The sequence below is a fragment of the Rhinolophus hipposideros genome (genome assembly GCF_964194185.1).
Source record: "Rhinolophus hipposideros genome assembly, chromosome: 7".
Classification (NCBI taxonomy): domain Eukaryota; kingdom Metazoa; phylum Chordata; class Mammalia; order Chiroptera; family Rhinolophidae; genus Rhinolophus; species Rhinolophus hipposideros.
The window spans coordinates 53,978,248-53,991,919 of NC_138053.1; the positions used below are offsets into that span (position 1 = coordinate 53,978,248).

Below are 13,672 nucleotides of genomic sequence, written 5' to 3' on the forward strand. Positions count from 1 at the left end.
TGCAATAACATTGACATAAAATTTTAAGTAAAAAAAACAGGTTACAACCCATATATATACTGAGAGTCAGTTATGTACATATGAAATATACACGATTAATATAAGATACCATCAGTTATAATATGCATTTTATATTCCACTAAAAGAAAAAACTGCTAATTATGACACTAGAGTTCTATTTTAAACATATTAAATAGAGCTCTTCTAAATTTATTTAGACAGATTTTATCATGTATCAAGCTGCTGTTTCCATGCCTTTCTGTATACACAGCAACTTTGCCTTTTAACGCCAAATCATGGTAAAATAATTTTGAAAGCAATTCATGTCGTACCAGCAAAATTCATAAGAAATCTGAAGTGACAATGTGAACCATTGTGACCAAGCTCATACATGTGTAGGCGATGACAGCTACATCATGACATCTGCCATGATGCACAAGGCATATAAGAGTATTTCAATTTCAGAGATGTTAAAATGCGAAAAAAAATTGTACCTTAGAATTGATAAATTAATGTTTTAACATAACGTTATCTATATGGGGTGAGATTATGAATGACTTATTTTCTTAACACTTCTGTATTTTTCATTTTATTCTAATTAGCACGTATTTGATAATTAGACCAAAAAATTGGTTTCGTTTGGTCTCTCTTCTCTCCTTAGTCATTGTTAATTGCCTAAGTCTGAGCATAATCTAGTAGGTCTGAGTTCAAAATAGCTACACAGGTATGTTGACCAACTGTCAGGTTTTAGGTCATGATTAAGTTTGTGGATTTGTTTGTTTGGTTTGAGTTGGGGGAGCAGGGTAAAATGAATAGTGTTAAGAAGGAGGGAGGTACACACACAAAAAAGTAAAACTTGGGAGTACTTTACAATTTAGCCTTGGACTACTCTTTTTTTAAATTCTTTCATTATGGCTGGGTCAAGCCTGTCTATAGACACATTTTATGACCTGCCAATCACAACCTAGAGAGAATTACTATAAACCCACTGGATAACCTAGGAGGCAGTTTTATTATTTTGATATCTATTTATTATTTATCATGTTGTCTTTCTCCAGAGAATACAGTGTGGTATGTGTAAGAGGGGGCAGTGGTGGGAGGAAGAAGGGCTACCTGGGTAGTGAAGTGTGGTAAGGGGAAGAGAATTACTATATTTTAACTGACTGAGGTCTGTGATTAAACTTGATTTTGTTCCATTAAGGATAAATCTGAACTAAGGTCATATACTTATTCTAGATCCTCTTGCTGTACTCCATGAGTGATGATTCAAAGGCCTCCTGAAACAGCAGTTCTCCTACACCTCCATCCCCACATCCCCCATCAACACTGATTCCAAGAAATGAGGTTTTGTCTGAAATGAGGACAAAGGGAAGAGGAAGCCATCTGCCATTTTATAAGAGAGGAGACAATCAGTTCACTTCCCTGTGACACCCGGTATCTGCAATCAAGAACAGAACCCTCCCTCAACCCAGAAGGCACATCTGACTAGGAATTTCACCTGGCATCTGTCACCCAGTCCCCCACTTATTCTATATATGTCCTAGCACTTTTTCCTTTGTATATTTCATGCTTTTCGCTGACAATTATCAGTAAATCTTCCCCACAATAGCCACACACCGAACACGTTCTTGACTATTATCATATTATGTTCAAAAAATCATCCATATGAATGAACTGAGTATTTCTGAGTCCAGAAATTATACAGTTAAAAAAAAACTTACTCAGGGAAATATAATTAAAACTGAGACTTTGGTACCAGGAGCCAACCAGTTTTAAAAGGCTTCGGTGCAAATACTTAAGCTAGACAGTAACACTGTGTGTTGTTTTTAAAAAGCCTCTACTCAATAGCGAGCAAAGTCTTTCTCCCCACTTCAGTCACATGGGTTTTGAGTCTAAGAAAGGGCCACTGAGACCTGAAGCCCAATGCTTAGGAACTTACGTAAAGAGGTACTTCGCTGCAGCTCAACTCCATGGCTTCCGCATCTACAAATAAAAAGGAGAGTAGTTATTGTAGGAGGCCCCATAGCCAACCAGCTGAGCTATGTCCTGCCCTTTAGTTGTCAACATTGTCGACGGCGGTGTAACTCATTAGATAGAAAAATTGCAGAGACAAAATTAGAGAACACAAAGATGAGATGCTATCTGTATAAAATACTCTCCCCCTTTCTTCTTTCATGTTAAATTCCACATATAAGGAAAATCTGTCACCCTAGACATTATCCCACTGATTGCTCCCAGAATAGAAATCATATTTCAGAAAGCCAAGAAGAGTCAACATAAACATGTTGAAACTTTCACCTTAGTTAATCGCTTGGATTGTAGACTTCTCAGAGGTCAGAATCCACTTTTGGCTGAACAAGGCAGGAGCCCATGGTGACAGCAATTCTAATGCCGATCTTAGAGAGGGCCAGAGATTTCCATGTGGAGAGATGCAGGCCACTGTCACATGAACCAACCTCTTCACCAGCATTTCATCTGCCTCTGGGTGGGCCTGCCCCTTTAAAGCCCACACCCAGAAACCAGCTTCCCACTCAGAGAAAAAAGGAGCCAGCATCATTCAAGAAGGGTTTATTGAAAGGACTCAGATTGATGCAAACTTCCAGTTATAAAATAAGTCATGGGGATATAATGTGCAGCTTGGTGGCTACAGCTAATCATACTGCATTGCATATTTAAAAGTTTCTGAGAGTAGATCTCAAGGAAAATAAATTCTGTCACTACGTATGGTGACAGATGTTAACTAAACTTACTGTGGTGATCATTCTGCAACAGATAGAAATACTGGATCATCGTATTGTACATCCAAAACAAATAAGATGCTGTAGGTCAATTATACCTCAATAAGTGAAGAGGGGAGGGTGGTCACTGAACACTACAGGGGGCCAGGAATTCCACAGAGATGGCCTGGAAGTGGCCCAACCCCCAAGGAGCTCACAGCTGAACAAAAGAGATTTCTCCTAAAGATTGGGAGAAAGTGAAAAGTGGGTCGCAGGAGAATTCTGAATGAGGCAGACAGAGAGACTCACCACCACCCACTCACTGGCTCCGCGTCCCCCACCCCACAGAGAACAGAACTGGGACAGGGTTCTGTTCACCAGGCCAAGCCTGGCTCTGGTTCCTGGGCCACAGCCCAGCTAGAGGACTTAAGGGACTTGTCTTAAGAAAACAAGCACACAGCTACTCAAATTGTGACATTTAGTACAGTAACCCCCAGGGGACACACTTGGGCAGGAGGAAAATATAAAAAGTTCTATATTTATTTGTTTATAATGTCATTTAACTTAAGTTTTACTAATACTTTTTATACAGACTGGCACTGGCACCTTCCTAGGTCACAAGATACATCCCATAAGTCACCCTGAGAGAAGACAGGGAGAGGGTGACAATGCAGCCATTCCTCGGCCCTCATTTCAACACATTGTGCCCTGTGTGGACCCACTTAAATGGGCTTCTGGATTATAGTCATCGATGCTTAATGAAACTAACCTCACAAATTGGATGAGGGGGTTAAGAAGTCTGGAAGAGAAGCTTCAAATTAAAGAGAACACAACAAGAATATGACAAAACTGAGATACCTGTTTCTAATATAAACGGCTTATCAGCCACACTAAGAAATAAAAATAACAACTAATCCAAGAGCGATGACAAGTAGCTCCCCCCGCCAAATTCAAAATGATCAAGAAGGCATTTAAACTACGCATGTATATCCACGAGCATATACCATGACCCCTCACCCGAAGTGCACACAGTACCTCAAGCTATTAACAATTTTTACTTATGTTTATAGTCATGCCATATACAATCCCAATCCTTTCCATTTCACTAAACCTGATAAAATTAGAAGATCATTCAACACTTCTACTTGATACTATAAAAATGCATTTGATAATAAATGCAGTCATCTTAAAAAGACTGAAATGATATTCAAAAAATAATAAAGCAACAAACTAAAATGCATTTCCTTTATGTGCAAACTTGAAGGTGGTTGAATATTTTAAGAAATATATTAAAACAAATTAAGCTGTGTGGGAGGCTTACCATTATGTACTTATATGAAAGTACAGATGTCTTCCATGACTCAGCTTGTGGTATGTGTTAGATTTACCCTGATAATAAAATACATTTACAAAAAACCACTTTTGATGAGAATATGAAGTCATATTCTGAAGAGTGAAGCCCCTATCAGAATTTCCCAGTTGAATTGTAGAGAAAATAATTCAGGGCAAATTATATACTTGATAAAATTATCAAACTTCAAGCTGAAATATATACTAAAAACTATATTCTCATTTGAATTTTCCCAAAATTCATTCCTCTTTTATATTAAAGAGCAGTAAGTTTTGTGCTCACTTGCAGAGCTGCATGGCTAAGCCATTCTGTCTTCTTTTGCATCAAGTGTAATAATAAAACAATTTGTATTTGCTAGGCAAGTTATAACTGCCTAAATTGTTCACACTCTGTAGCTTTTCACTATATAAACATCATGCTCTACACTTTATTTCCTAATACTTGAGTTCTCTACCTGTAATTTCAAAATTTCAGACGAAAGTACTTTTTTTCTTTAACTGTACTGCATTTTTCAAAATTGTTTCATCGGGTGGTAAAAGCCAAAATATTTCCAGTCTTTGTAGCAGACACCGGGGATGATTTGGGGTCTTGGTAGACAGCCACAGTTTTTTAAGTTTCCTTCCAAAAGGGGGAAAAAACTCTTATGAAAAGAACATCAAGATACAATGTTTTAGACATTATGAGGAATAAATATCCCAATATCTTTGATTGCTAGTTAACTCGAAAGAAAAACAGACAATTTTCAACAGGTAAAAATATTTTAAGTTAAAGAGAAAAGGAAATATAACATGCAACTTACCCAGAAAAAAATATCAGTTCTTGACTTTATAAAATTCTGGGTTGTTCATGTTTTTGCATCTAAATGACGTTCTAAGATTGATCCAATTTAAAAACCTATTACTTTAATTTGTCTTTGAACACACTAATTACCATTGGCTTATATGTCTTTCATAAAACTTGTTAACAGGTAATGTTCAAAGAATATTTATCGATACTATCAGTAACTACATTTGGAAGGATAATATGTCAGGCACCGTGCTAAGGATTTTACAAATTTCATCTCAGAGAATCCTCACAGCTGCCTTGAGAGAATGTGTAGGAAGGTCGAGTTACCTGAATCTTCATTTACAAGTCCCTGCAGTTATACGGTTACACTGAGAAGCTAAAGTTACTTAAACTTAAGAATATTTTTTAAATGAACTGACCACTTACAAAATTACGAGCAACTTCCTCCCTATTCATTATCCATCTATCCCATCGCACCCCCACTTACTGCTAGTATCTTTTCTCCAGCTATTCCATCTTGCACATCAACAGATTTTTTTTGTAGTTATTTGTTTTGGTCTTGTACGGTTACCAGATATGGTAAATAAAATAAAATTTAAAATAAAATTGGAACCTGTTTTTAAAACATGAAATAAGGTTAAATAAAGTTGAGAACAGTATTTTTGAATATTGGAGAACTCAAATCATGAAACTATTCATCAGTGAGAATGTGTCAGAGATCCATTAGTAAGTGAAAACGAAAAATCATAATGAGATAAAGGCTTAAAAATCATTTCAGTATTAAAGGAATAAGAGCACCTGCTACTCACAACCCTATGAGAAAATGAAAGAAGTTCTTGGGTATTTCTAATAACAATGACCCCCAGAACAATGGTTTGAAAATCAAATGTGCTAGCAGAGATGCCCTGCTGTGCAATTAATTTTGTCAGTAAAATCATGAACCCTCTCCCCCAGATTAATCACGCACACGATTCACTTTATGTTCATTCTAAGAATTAGCAGAGTTGAAAACTAAACTCACATTAGGTCACACAGAACATGGCAGAGCTGGTATTCCAGCAGCCTGAGCCAGAGCCTCCACTCCTACTATGATGCTATGTTGCCTTTCAGCCAAGGAAATGAAACAAATGTTATGAATATATTTTCATAATTTTTGTTTTCCTTTCAAAAACTAGAACCTCAGGCAAATCTTTTTTCCACGACTGTTTCCTATGAAACCTTGGTCCCCATCTGAAGGAGGTTCACTTTAGAAAGCTTTCCCTGATACCAGCTCTCCTCAGGTAAGGGGACCGCCAGCGCCCGTCTCCACTTGACACACGAGGAAAGGAAAGCTCAGCGAAGTTATGCCACTTGGCTGAGGTCAAGCAGCTACAAGTGGTGGAGCTGGCATGTGAATCCAGCCCCTCGGACCTCAGAGCCCTGGCTTTCCTTAGCGTCAGCACACAGTCCTTTTGCAACACAAATGTGGTCTGACAGGCAGTGATACGCTTGTCTAAAAGGAAGCAAATGTCTGACGGTTAGTACAGGCTCAAGAATAGGCTGGGTTTGAACACCAGCTCTGCCATGTTCTAACTGTGTGACTTTGGACCTATTATGTCACCTCCCTAGGCCAGTTGCTCATCTGTCAGGTAGAACTAATAATATGACCTGCCTCATAAGACTATTGTGAGAATTGAGATGTGATAGAGTAAATAAACATTTAGTGCCTACCATAAGCAGTCAATAAATGCTAGCTGTAATTATTACGTATTTAGTATTATTGTATGTTAAACATATGCAAAGGGTTTTTTTAAGCATTTGAGTGTATTTCAAATGAAATCACTCAGAGCCTCTAAACATTAGACTGTTCAAAATGAGTCAGCAGTAATTGGGGCCAGGCGGGTCTGAAATGAATCTACCCAGCTCAGCCTCACCCTGACAGCCCAGAGGAATCTCTAGGCATCAGGAATTCCGAAGAGCACTGGACCAGATAAATACAACACTGCGAAGCTCTATAGAATTGTATTTGATTTTATAGAGCTGTATATTCCCACTATGGTTTGAAAATTCAAAAGGCAGAGCAATTACTATTAGGGCAATTCTTTACTGCCTCTGTTTGAAACCTTCTGCTCTTAGAGAGATATGTTGATTCACAACTCCTTATACAAACCTGGGAGTGTAGAATTATAAGCATATTTCACAACAGTTATACTAACTGGAGAAGAAGGAAAGAACAGTTAAACAACCGGGAGGTAAGGCCAAGTCTAAGTAAAAAACATTCAGTGCTAGCACAATGAAAATGGGTAAGAAGAGAGCATTTTAGAAATAAACCTACTGTTGAATACACAACAGTGTCTCAGGCCTGCTTCAGACTAGAGTTATCTGCCTGAGTTATGCAGGTCTAAGCAGCATTATTTGAACTCAGAGTGTGGGGAGATGTCTGAAGATTAGAAAGGAAACAACAGTAACTATTCAATAGGATCTCATTAATTCAAATGAATGGGGGGGTGGTGGGGAGGAAGACAGGGAGCCAGGCAGTCTGAAATGGTGCAGCCTAAATTAGAGAATGTTTATAAAGTACAAAGAAGAGCATGAGCTAACTGCTAACAAAATGTTCCACCATGCTGTCACACTCACTTTTTCACAGCATGTATTTGCACACAAAGTGATTAAGCCCTTAAGAAGCTTTTTATAGATCAATTGAACATCCCCTTTATAGCCTCATTTATGCCATTAATCCATTTAGTGTCCCCTTCATCGTCAATGCAAAGTTCAGTCACCATCGTGGGCAAGATACAACATATGAAGACATCGATTTCCTCGTTAGCAATGGATCTCTAAAGTCCTGTGCGTCCAAAAGTCTATTCATTGTCACTATGTGCACAGCACACTATGTGACCTATCATCGGAGGGATATTAAAATATATAAAACACTGCCCCTACCATTAAGGAGCTCACCGTCTGGCTAGGATAACATCTATATCCATGAAAAGCGAAGGGTCGTAAAGAATAATACCACTGACCTGGCAGAACATGAGAGTGTAGGGCAAGCGTGAGAGATAAATAAGTTATATACACGGAATTAAGGGAACTGGGAGCTAAACATGAAGAAAAACACAGACGCGTACTATTTTTAGGAAACACCAAGGAGTTTGATAGGTTGGAAGGCAGAGGAAGTAAAGGTCATCAGCCTGCCAGTTTTATACATGACCCATCCCTAAAATACACAGACTACGTCTGTGACAAAAGTGAACAACAGGGGCTTTTGCCAGAGACCTCGCAATAGCACTCCTAATTAGAGTTGACCCTCGAACAACATGAGGGTTATGGCACTGACCCCCTGCACAGTTGAAAATCCATGTATGACTTTTGACTCCCCCAAAATTTAACTGAAAGCCTACTTTTGACCAGAAGCCTTACCAATAACACTCAACACATATATTGTATGCTATATGTATTGTATACTGTATTCTTACAATAAAACTAAAGAAAATGTTACGAAAATCATTTTTAAAAAGAGAAAGAATATATTTGCAGTATTTACTGAAAAAAATCCATGTATAAGTGGACCCATGTAGTTCAAACCTGTGTTGTTCAAGTGTCAACAGTACATGTTACCTTTTAGTCAGAATTTTCAACAAAATTTATTCCAGCTTTTCTTACAATGTGCTTTATGGTATGCAATTCATTATGGGGGAAAGCAAATCAAGTTCAATGGTAGCCCAACTGATTCTAACAATTCTCTGTCTGGGCACAGATAATGATCATATCAAATTTATCAGACCCCTGCTTCTTTACCAGCATCTCATTTTCTACTCATTTTTATAAAGGACATAGAAAAAGAAAAATAATAAGTCACAGAAAGACAAGAGAGTCATGCTGCTAAAACTGAACTGGAGGTGTGAAAGCCCACAAGTTCATTCATTTGCTGATGCCTCGAAGTCTGAATTCAATATAAGATGTTGTTTTTCCATGGTGTACATGTTCGACCTACAAAATTTAAAGTAACAATCGAGCAATGTCTCACAGAGTAGTCAAGAAATGTATTGCTGACAAAGGGGCATTTTAGTTAGGTTCTTGAATAGAGTAAAGCCTAACTAAGAAGCTTGCTCTGATTCTGTAAGCTACAGGGTTTCCCACTCTTTACTTTGACAAAAGAAACTCTCCCTGGAGTCTTATATGGGATTACTGTAAATTAATGAAACAGTGATTAAAACAGTACATTTTTCTGACAAGAGTTTATAGCTTTCATCAGGTTCTCAATGGACCACTGAACATGAAAAAGGTCAAGAACTATTTTTTTAAAATCATGCTAGACATCAAAGTTAAAAGACTTGCTCTGTGAAAGGCCATGAAAAGGGGTGAAAAGACATGTTAAAACTGGTAGAAAATATCTAACAATATCCTTATCTATTTTAATACCTAAAGTATGTAAACAACTCCCAAAAAATCCGATTAGAAAATGGACAGAGAACATGAACAGATAGTTCACTGAAGAGGATATACGAGTGGCAAACAAGCACATGGGAAGATATTCAACATCATGAGACATTAGGGAAATGCAAATTAAAACCACAATGAGATACCAACACATACCATTCAAATGGCTAAAAGAAACAAACAAAAAATAGTGGCATAACCAAATGCTGGAGAGGATGTGGAGAAACTGAATCACTCATATGTTGTTGGTGGGAATGCAAAATTACATAGCCACTTGGAAAACAGTCTGGCAGTTTCTTAATTAAACACTCAACCACCACCAGCAATTCCACTACTGGGTATTTTCCCCTTCAGAAAAACAAAATTTTATGTTCACACAAAAACCTGTACATGATTGTTCATAGCAGCCTTATTTGCCATAGGCAAAACCTGGAATCAGCCCAGAAGTCCTTCAACAGGTGAATAGTTACACGCTAGTGCACGTGTACATATATGCGTCCCACAGCACTGTACACTCCTCGGCAACACATAGGAGCAAACTATTGATGTAATACGGAGCAACCATCAGCAAATGATGCTGAGTCATAAAAGCCAATCCTGAAAGGTCACAGACTATATAATCCCGTTATATGGAAAAAATCCCGTTATATGGAAATGGAAAAAAAAAATGTCAAAATGGAGGACAGATTAGTGGTTGTCAAGGGTTAAAAAACAGTATTGGGAGGAGGAAGTGTCATTCTAAAAGGTGTCCTTGTGATTTTGGAACTGTTCAGTACCTTCGCTGTGGTGGTGGATATCTGAACCTACACAGGTGACAAAATGGTAAAGCAATTTAAAGTTACTCGTACTAATGAATAAGTAAAACTGGGAAAGCAGAGTAAGATGGATGTATTGTATCATGTCAGTACTGATTGAGATGTTATACCATAGTTTTGTAAAATGTTACCATTGGGGAAAACTGGACAGAGAATACAAAATATCTCTGTATTGTTTCTTATGGCTAAATGTGAATCTACAATATCTCAAAATTGTCAATTAAAAACCGTCATGCTAGAATTTATGTATCCCAGACAACTGTCTCTCTTTTGCAGAGGCCACCATAGGTGGTTTCTCTCTCTCTCTCTGCATTTTCTGATGATACTCATTGTTGATAACATTTTTAGAACTTCTTTCCCAGCTTATGACATGTTTTGATTATTTTGTATGGCAGCAAAACTTTATCCTTAGAGAAAATTTGAAATTTTTAAATATCAATAAATTCAGAAACACCATAGGGAAAAAATGTGAATTTTTCCCACCCTAAAGAGAAAAGGTAGGAAATATTATATATGGGTGAAAACAAAGCAACTGCTAAATCATGAGACTGGTTTTCTTTTGTGGAGTCATGGGCTTAATTTAATGTTTTGAGATACAAGAGAAAAATCACGTTTTTCTGATTGAAAAACTCCTGTTAGAGGCAACGTGAAGCCGCTAAAGGGTTTGGAGGGAGGCAATAACTTAACCTAAGGATGACTTTTCATGACACTAACTCAGGACTGCTGCATAGACTGGAGAGAAAAGAGAGTAGGGGCAGAGAGAGTGGATGGAAGAATGGGAACATGGAAAATTCTCTTGACACCTGGAAGCATTTCTAGCCAGAGAAGGGTCCTCAGAAGTTAATAAGTCTAACCAGAGAAGATAGCCACATGTCCTTCATGGCTTTCATCTATATTTCAAGCAGCCAACTGTGGCTGCGCACCACCCCCTCTCATGTCCCCATCCCTAACCAGCCTTCACATAGTCTTGGTAGGAACAGAAAAGTACTCTCCCCTCATAAAAATCAAGACATTCCTTAACTAGAATAGCTAAAGTAGTGTACCCAACTCTAGACTATAAAATGAACGTGTAAAACCTAAAGACATTCTAGAATGATGCTTTAACATTTAGAATTACGACATTAAAGCAAAGAGTAAAAGAAATGAGCTTTAACCTTAGAAATATGACTAGTCTCTAAATATTTAATTTAGTTCAGCACATTTACTCAGAACTTCCTATATGCTGAAACCTATATAATTTTACTAACCATTGTCACCCCAATAAATTTAAATAAATAAAGTATAAGTATCTCCCTTCAAGCACCTGTCACTCTATTTGAAACAAAAGGGCATACAGATGTAAAATACATAAATAACAAGCTAAAGGAATAGACAACTAAATAGCAAAGATAATATAAACATTCACTCATCCTACAGATATTTATTGACTATCTATTATAGCCTAGGAACCGGGGAGGCAAAGATGAGTCCTAGGGGAATTACCAGCTCAGTGAGAAAGAGGAAAACAGTGAGAATATAAAATGTGTCTGTGCGGGGCTGGGGGGGTTGCGGATTCTGTGAATACAAGGAGGCAGAAACACTCAAATAAAATCAGCAGCTAAGTTATCGAGCATGGCTCCCCAAGAAGATGAGGCCTAAGCTGAGTCTTAAAGAATATAGCTGTTTTTAATTATTAGAGACATTCCTACTCAGACAAGCATTTTTAAATGGGGGTGGGGCATCTCTTTTGTTCTTACATGACTGGGTTGGAGAGGTGGGGGAAGAGCAGAAGGAGGAAGGGAGCTGCTACTGGCATTTATTATTAGCACCCAGGAACCATGGATGCTAGGGTAGAACATCAAATGGGAAGATATTTCAAGCAGAATAACAGGCACAATCGCATGGAAGCACAAAAGAAAGGGTTGTTCATCGAGCTACAAATACCCCCAGGGCTGTTGAAAAGGTGTATATGGGGTGCTTATGGGAGAGAAGGATGGAAACATTTTCTGTGCCTCCGTGATATGGCATACTAAGTAATGTGAACTTCAAGTCAGTGAGTGGCTTTAAGCAGGATGGGGATAGGATCCAAATTGGGTTTTACAAAGCTCGCTGTGACAGCAGGTGGAGGATGGATTGGAAAGGGAGAGAGACCAAAGTCATGGACACCAAATAAGAGACCATTGCTTTCGTGCAAGTGAAAGACATGGAGTCTAATTGAAAGCAACATCATAGGGAGGGCAACGATAAATTTAAGAGAGTAAAGGACAAACAGACAGGCCTTGGCGCTTAACTAGATGTAGGGGATAATGACCAGGAGAAATCCAAGGTGCCTCCTTGGTTCCTAGTTTGGGAAACCAGGCAGATAGCGCCATTGACCAAGGCGGGGAAAGTAGAAGGAGAAGCAGATGGACTTGGAAAGACAAAAGTGGAGATTAGCCATAGTGAGTTTGAGATGTGATGACAGGCGTCCAACGAGAGAGAGAACGATTTTGATGATATGGTACAGTAGTTAAGGTCATTGGGAGTAAATGAGATGGTCAAGGGAATAGATGCAGACAAATGCAAAGAGTTTTAGGAGAGAAACCTGGAGAACGCCAACAGAACGGTGCAGGAAGAGGAGCTCGCAAAAGACAGCAACAAAGAATAGAGAAATAACAATCAGGGCTGACATTTACTGGGCACTATTTATTGCGCTAAACAATGTTCTGAGTGCATCTTAATTAATCTGATCCTCACAACTATACAGAGTACCTCCTGCTATTATCCACGTGAGGCATAGAGAAGTTGAGCACCTTGCCCAAGGTCAAGGGGCAGAACCAGGGTGCAAGCCCAGGCCGTCTCATTCCAGATCCCACACTCCCAACAATCTGACTCTATAACTGTTAGAAATTTAGGAGAGTAATGTGACAAAAATCAGAGAGAGAGGGACAAAGCAGCAGATGATAGATGGATAAATGAAGCAAAGCAAGATGAGATCTAAGAAGGACCCACTGGAGCCATGATTTGAGAGATTGCTGGCCCCTCTGGCCACAGCGACTTTGGTGGCAGGATCAGCCTGATAAGGTGGGTGGAGCAGTAACCAGAAGGTAACAAATGGCAATAATTGTGTTAAACAGGAATTGTTATCAGAGGTAAGGAAAAGGAGACTGCTTTATGGCCAAAGTCCTCAGAAAAGACTTCACTGGGAAACGCGATCATGAGCCATGTCTTAGAAAGGAGGAGCAGAGTGAGAACTGGTGTTCAAATGGTCTCCTGGTGAAAGCTGAGTCAAAAATCATTTTGTTATCGTGAATGAAATCCAGCTACACTCCTGGGTTCCTATGCTCTGAACAAATGTGGCCCGCATATGCTAAGAATAATAACCACAAAATTTCTATCACATGCAATCTAAAGACTTAGATTCAGCATTTGGGATAGAACATTAAAACAACAAAGAACTTTCCTACAGGATAAATATTAAAACACTGCAAAGAGTTACAAAACAAATCTTCAACAAAATATTTATTATAAACTTTGTCCTGCATATTAATACGGGCATAGGGAAGTATAAGGTAATGCCCTCTAAACATTTACAGAGAAAAGTCCAAGCACATGAACAGCTCAGC

General features: G+C 38.5%; 1 protein-coding gene across 3 annotated transcripts in view; it reads right to left on the minus strand.

Moving 5' to 3' along the window:
- Positions 1-13,672, minus strand: part of ARHGEF28 (Rho guanine nucleotide exchange factor 28) — a 290,776-nt gene that overhangs the window by 235,963 nt on the left and 41,141 nt on the right. For all 3 annotated transcript variants that reach the window (XM_081053984.1, XM_081053985.1, XM_081053983.1), the window contains exon 2: positions 1,940-1,983. In XM_081053984.1, the coding sequence (XP_080910110.1) occupies positions 1,940-1,972 (33 nt within the window). In that variant the 5' untranslated portion in view covers positions 1,973-1,983. The remainder of the gene's footprint in view (positions 1-1,939; positions 1,984-13,672) is intronic.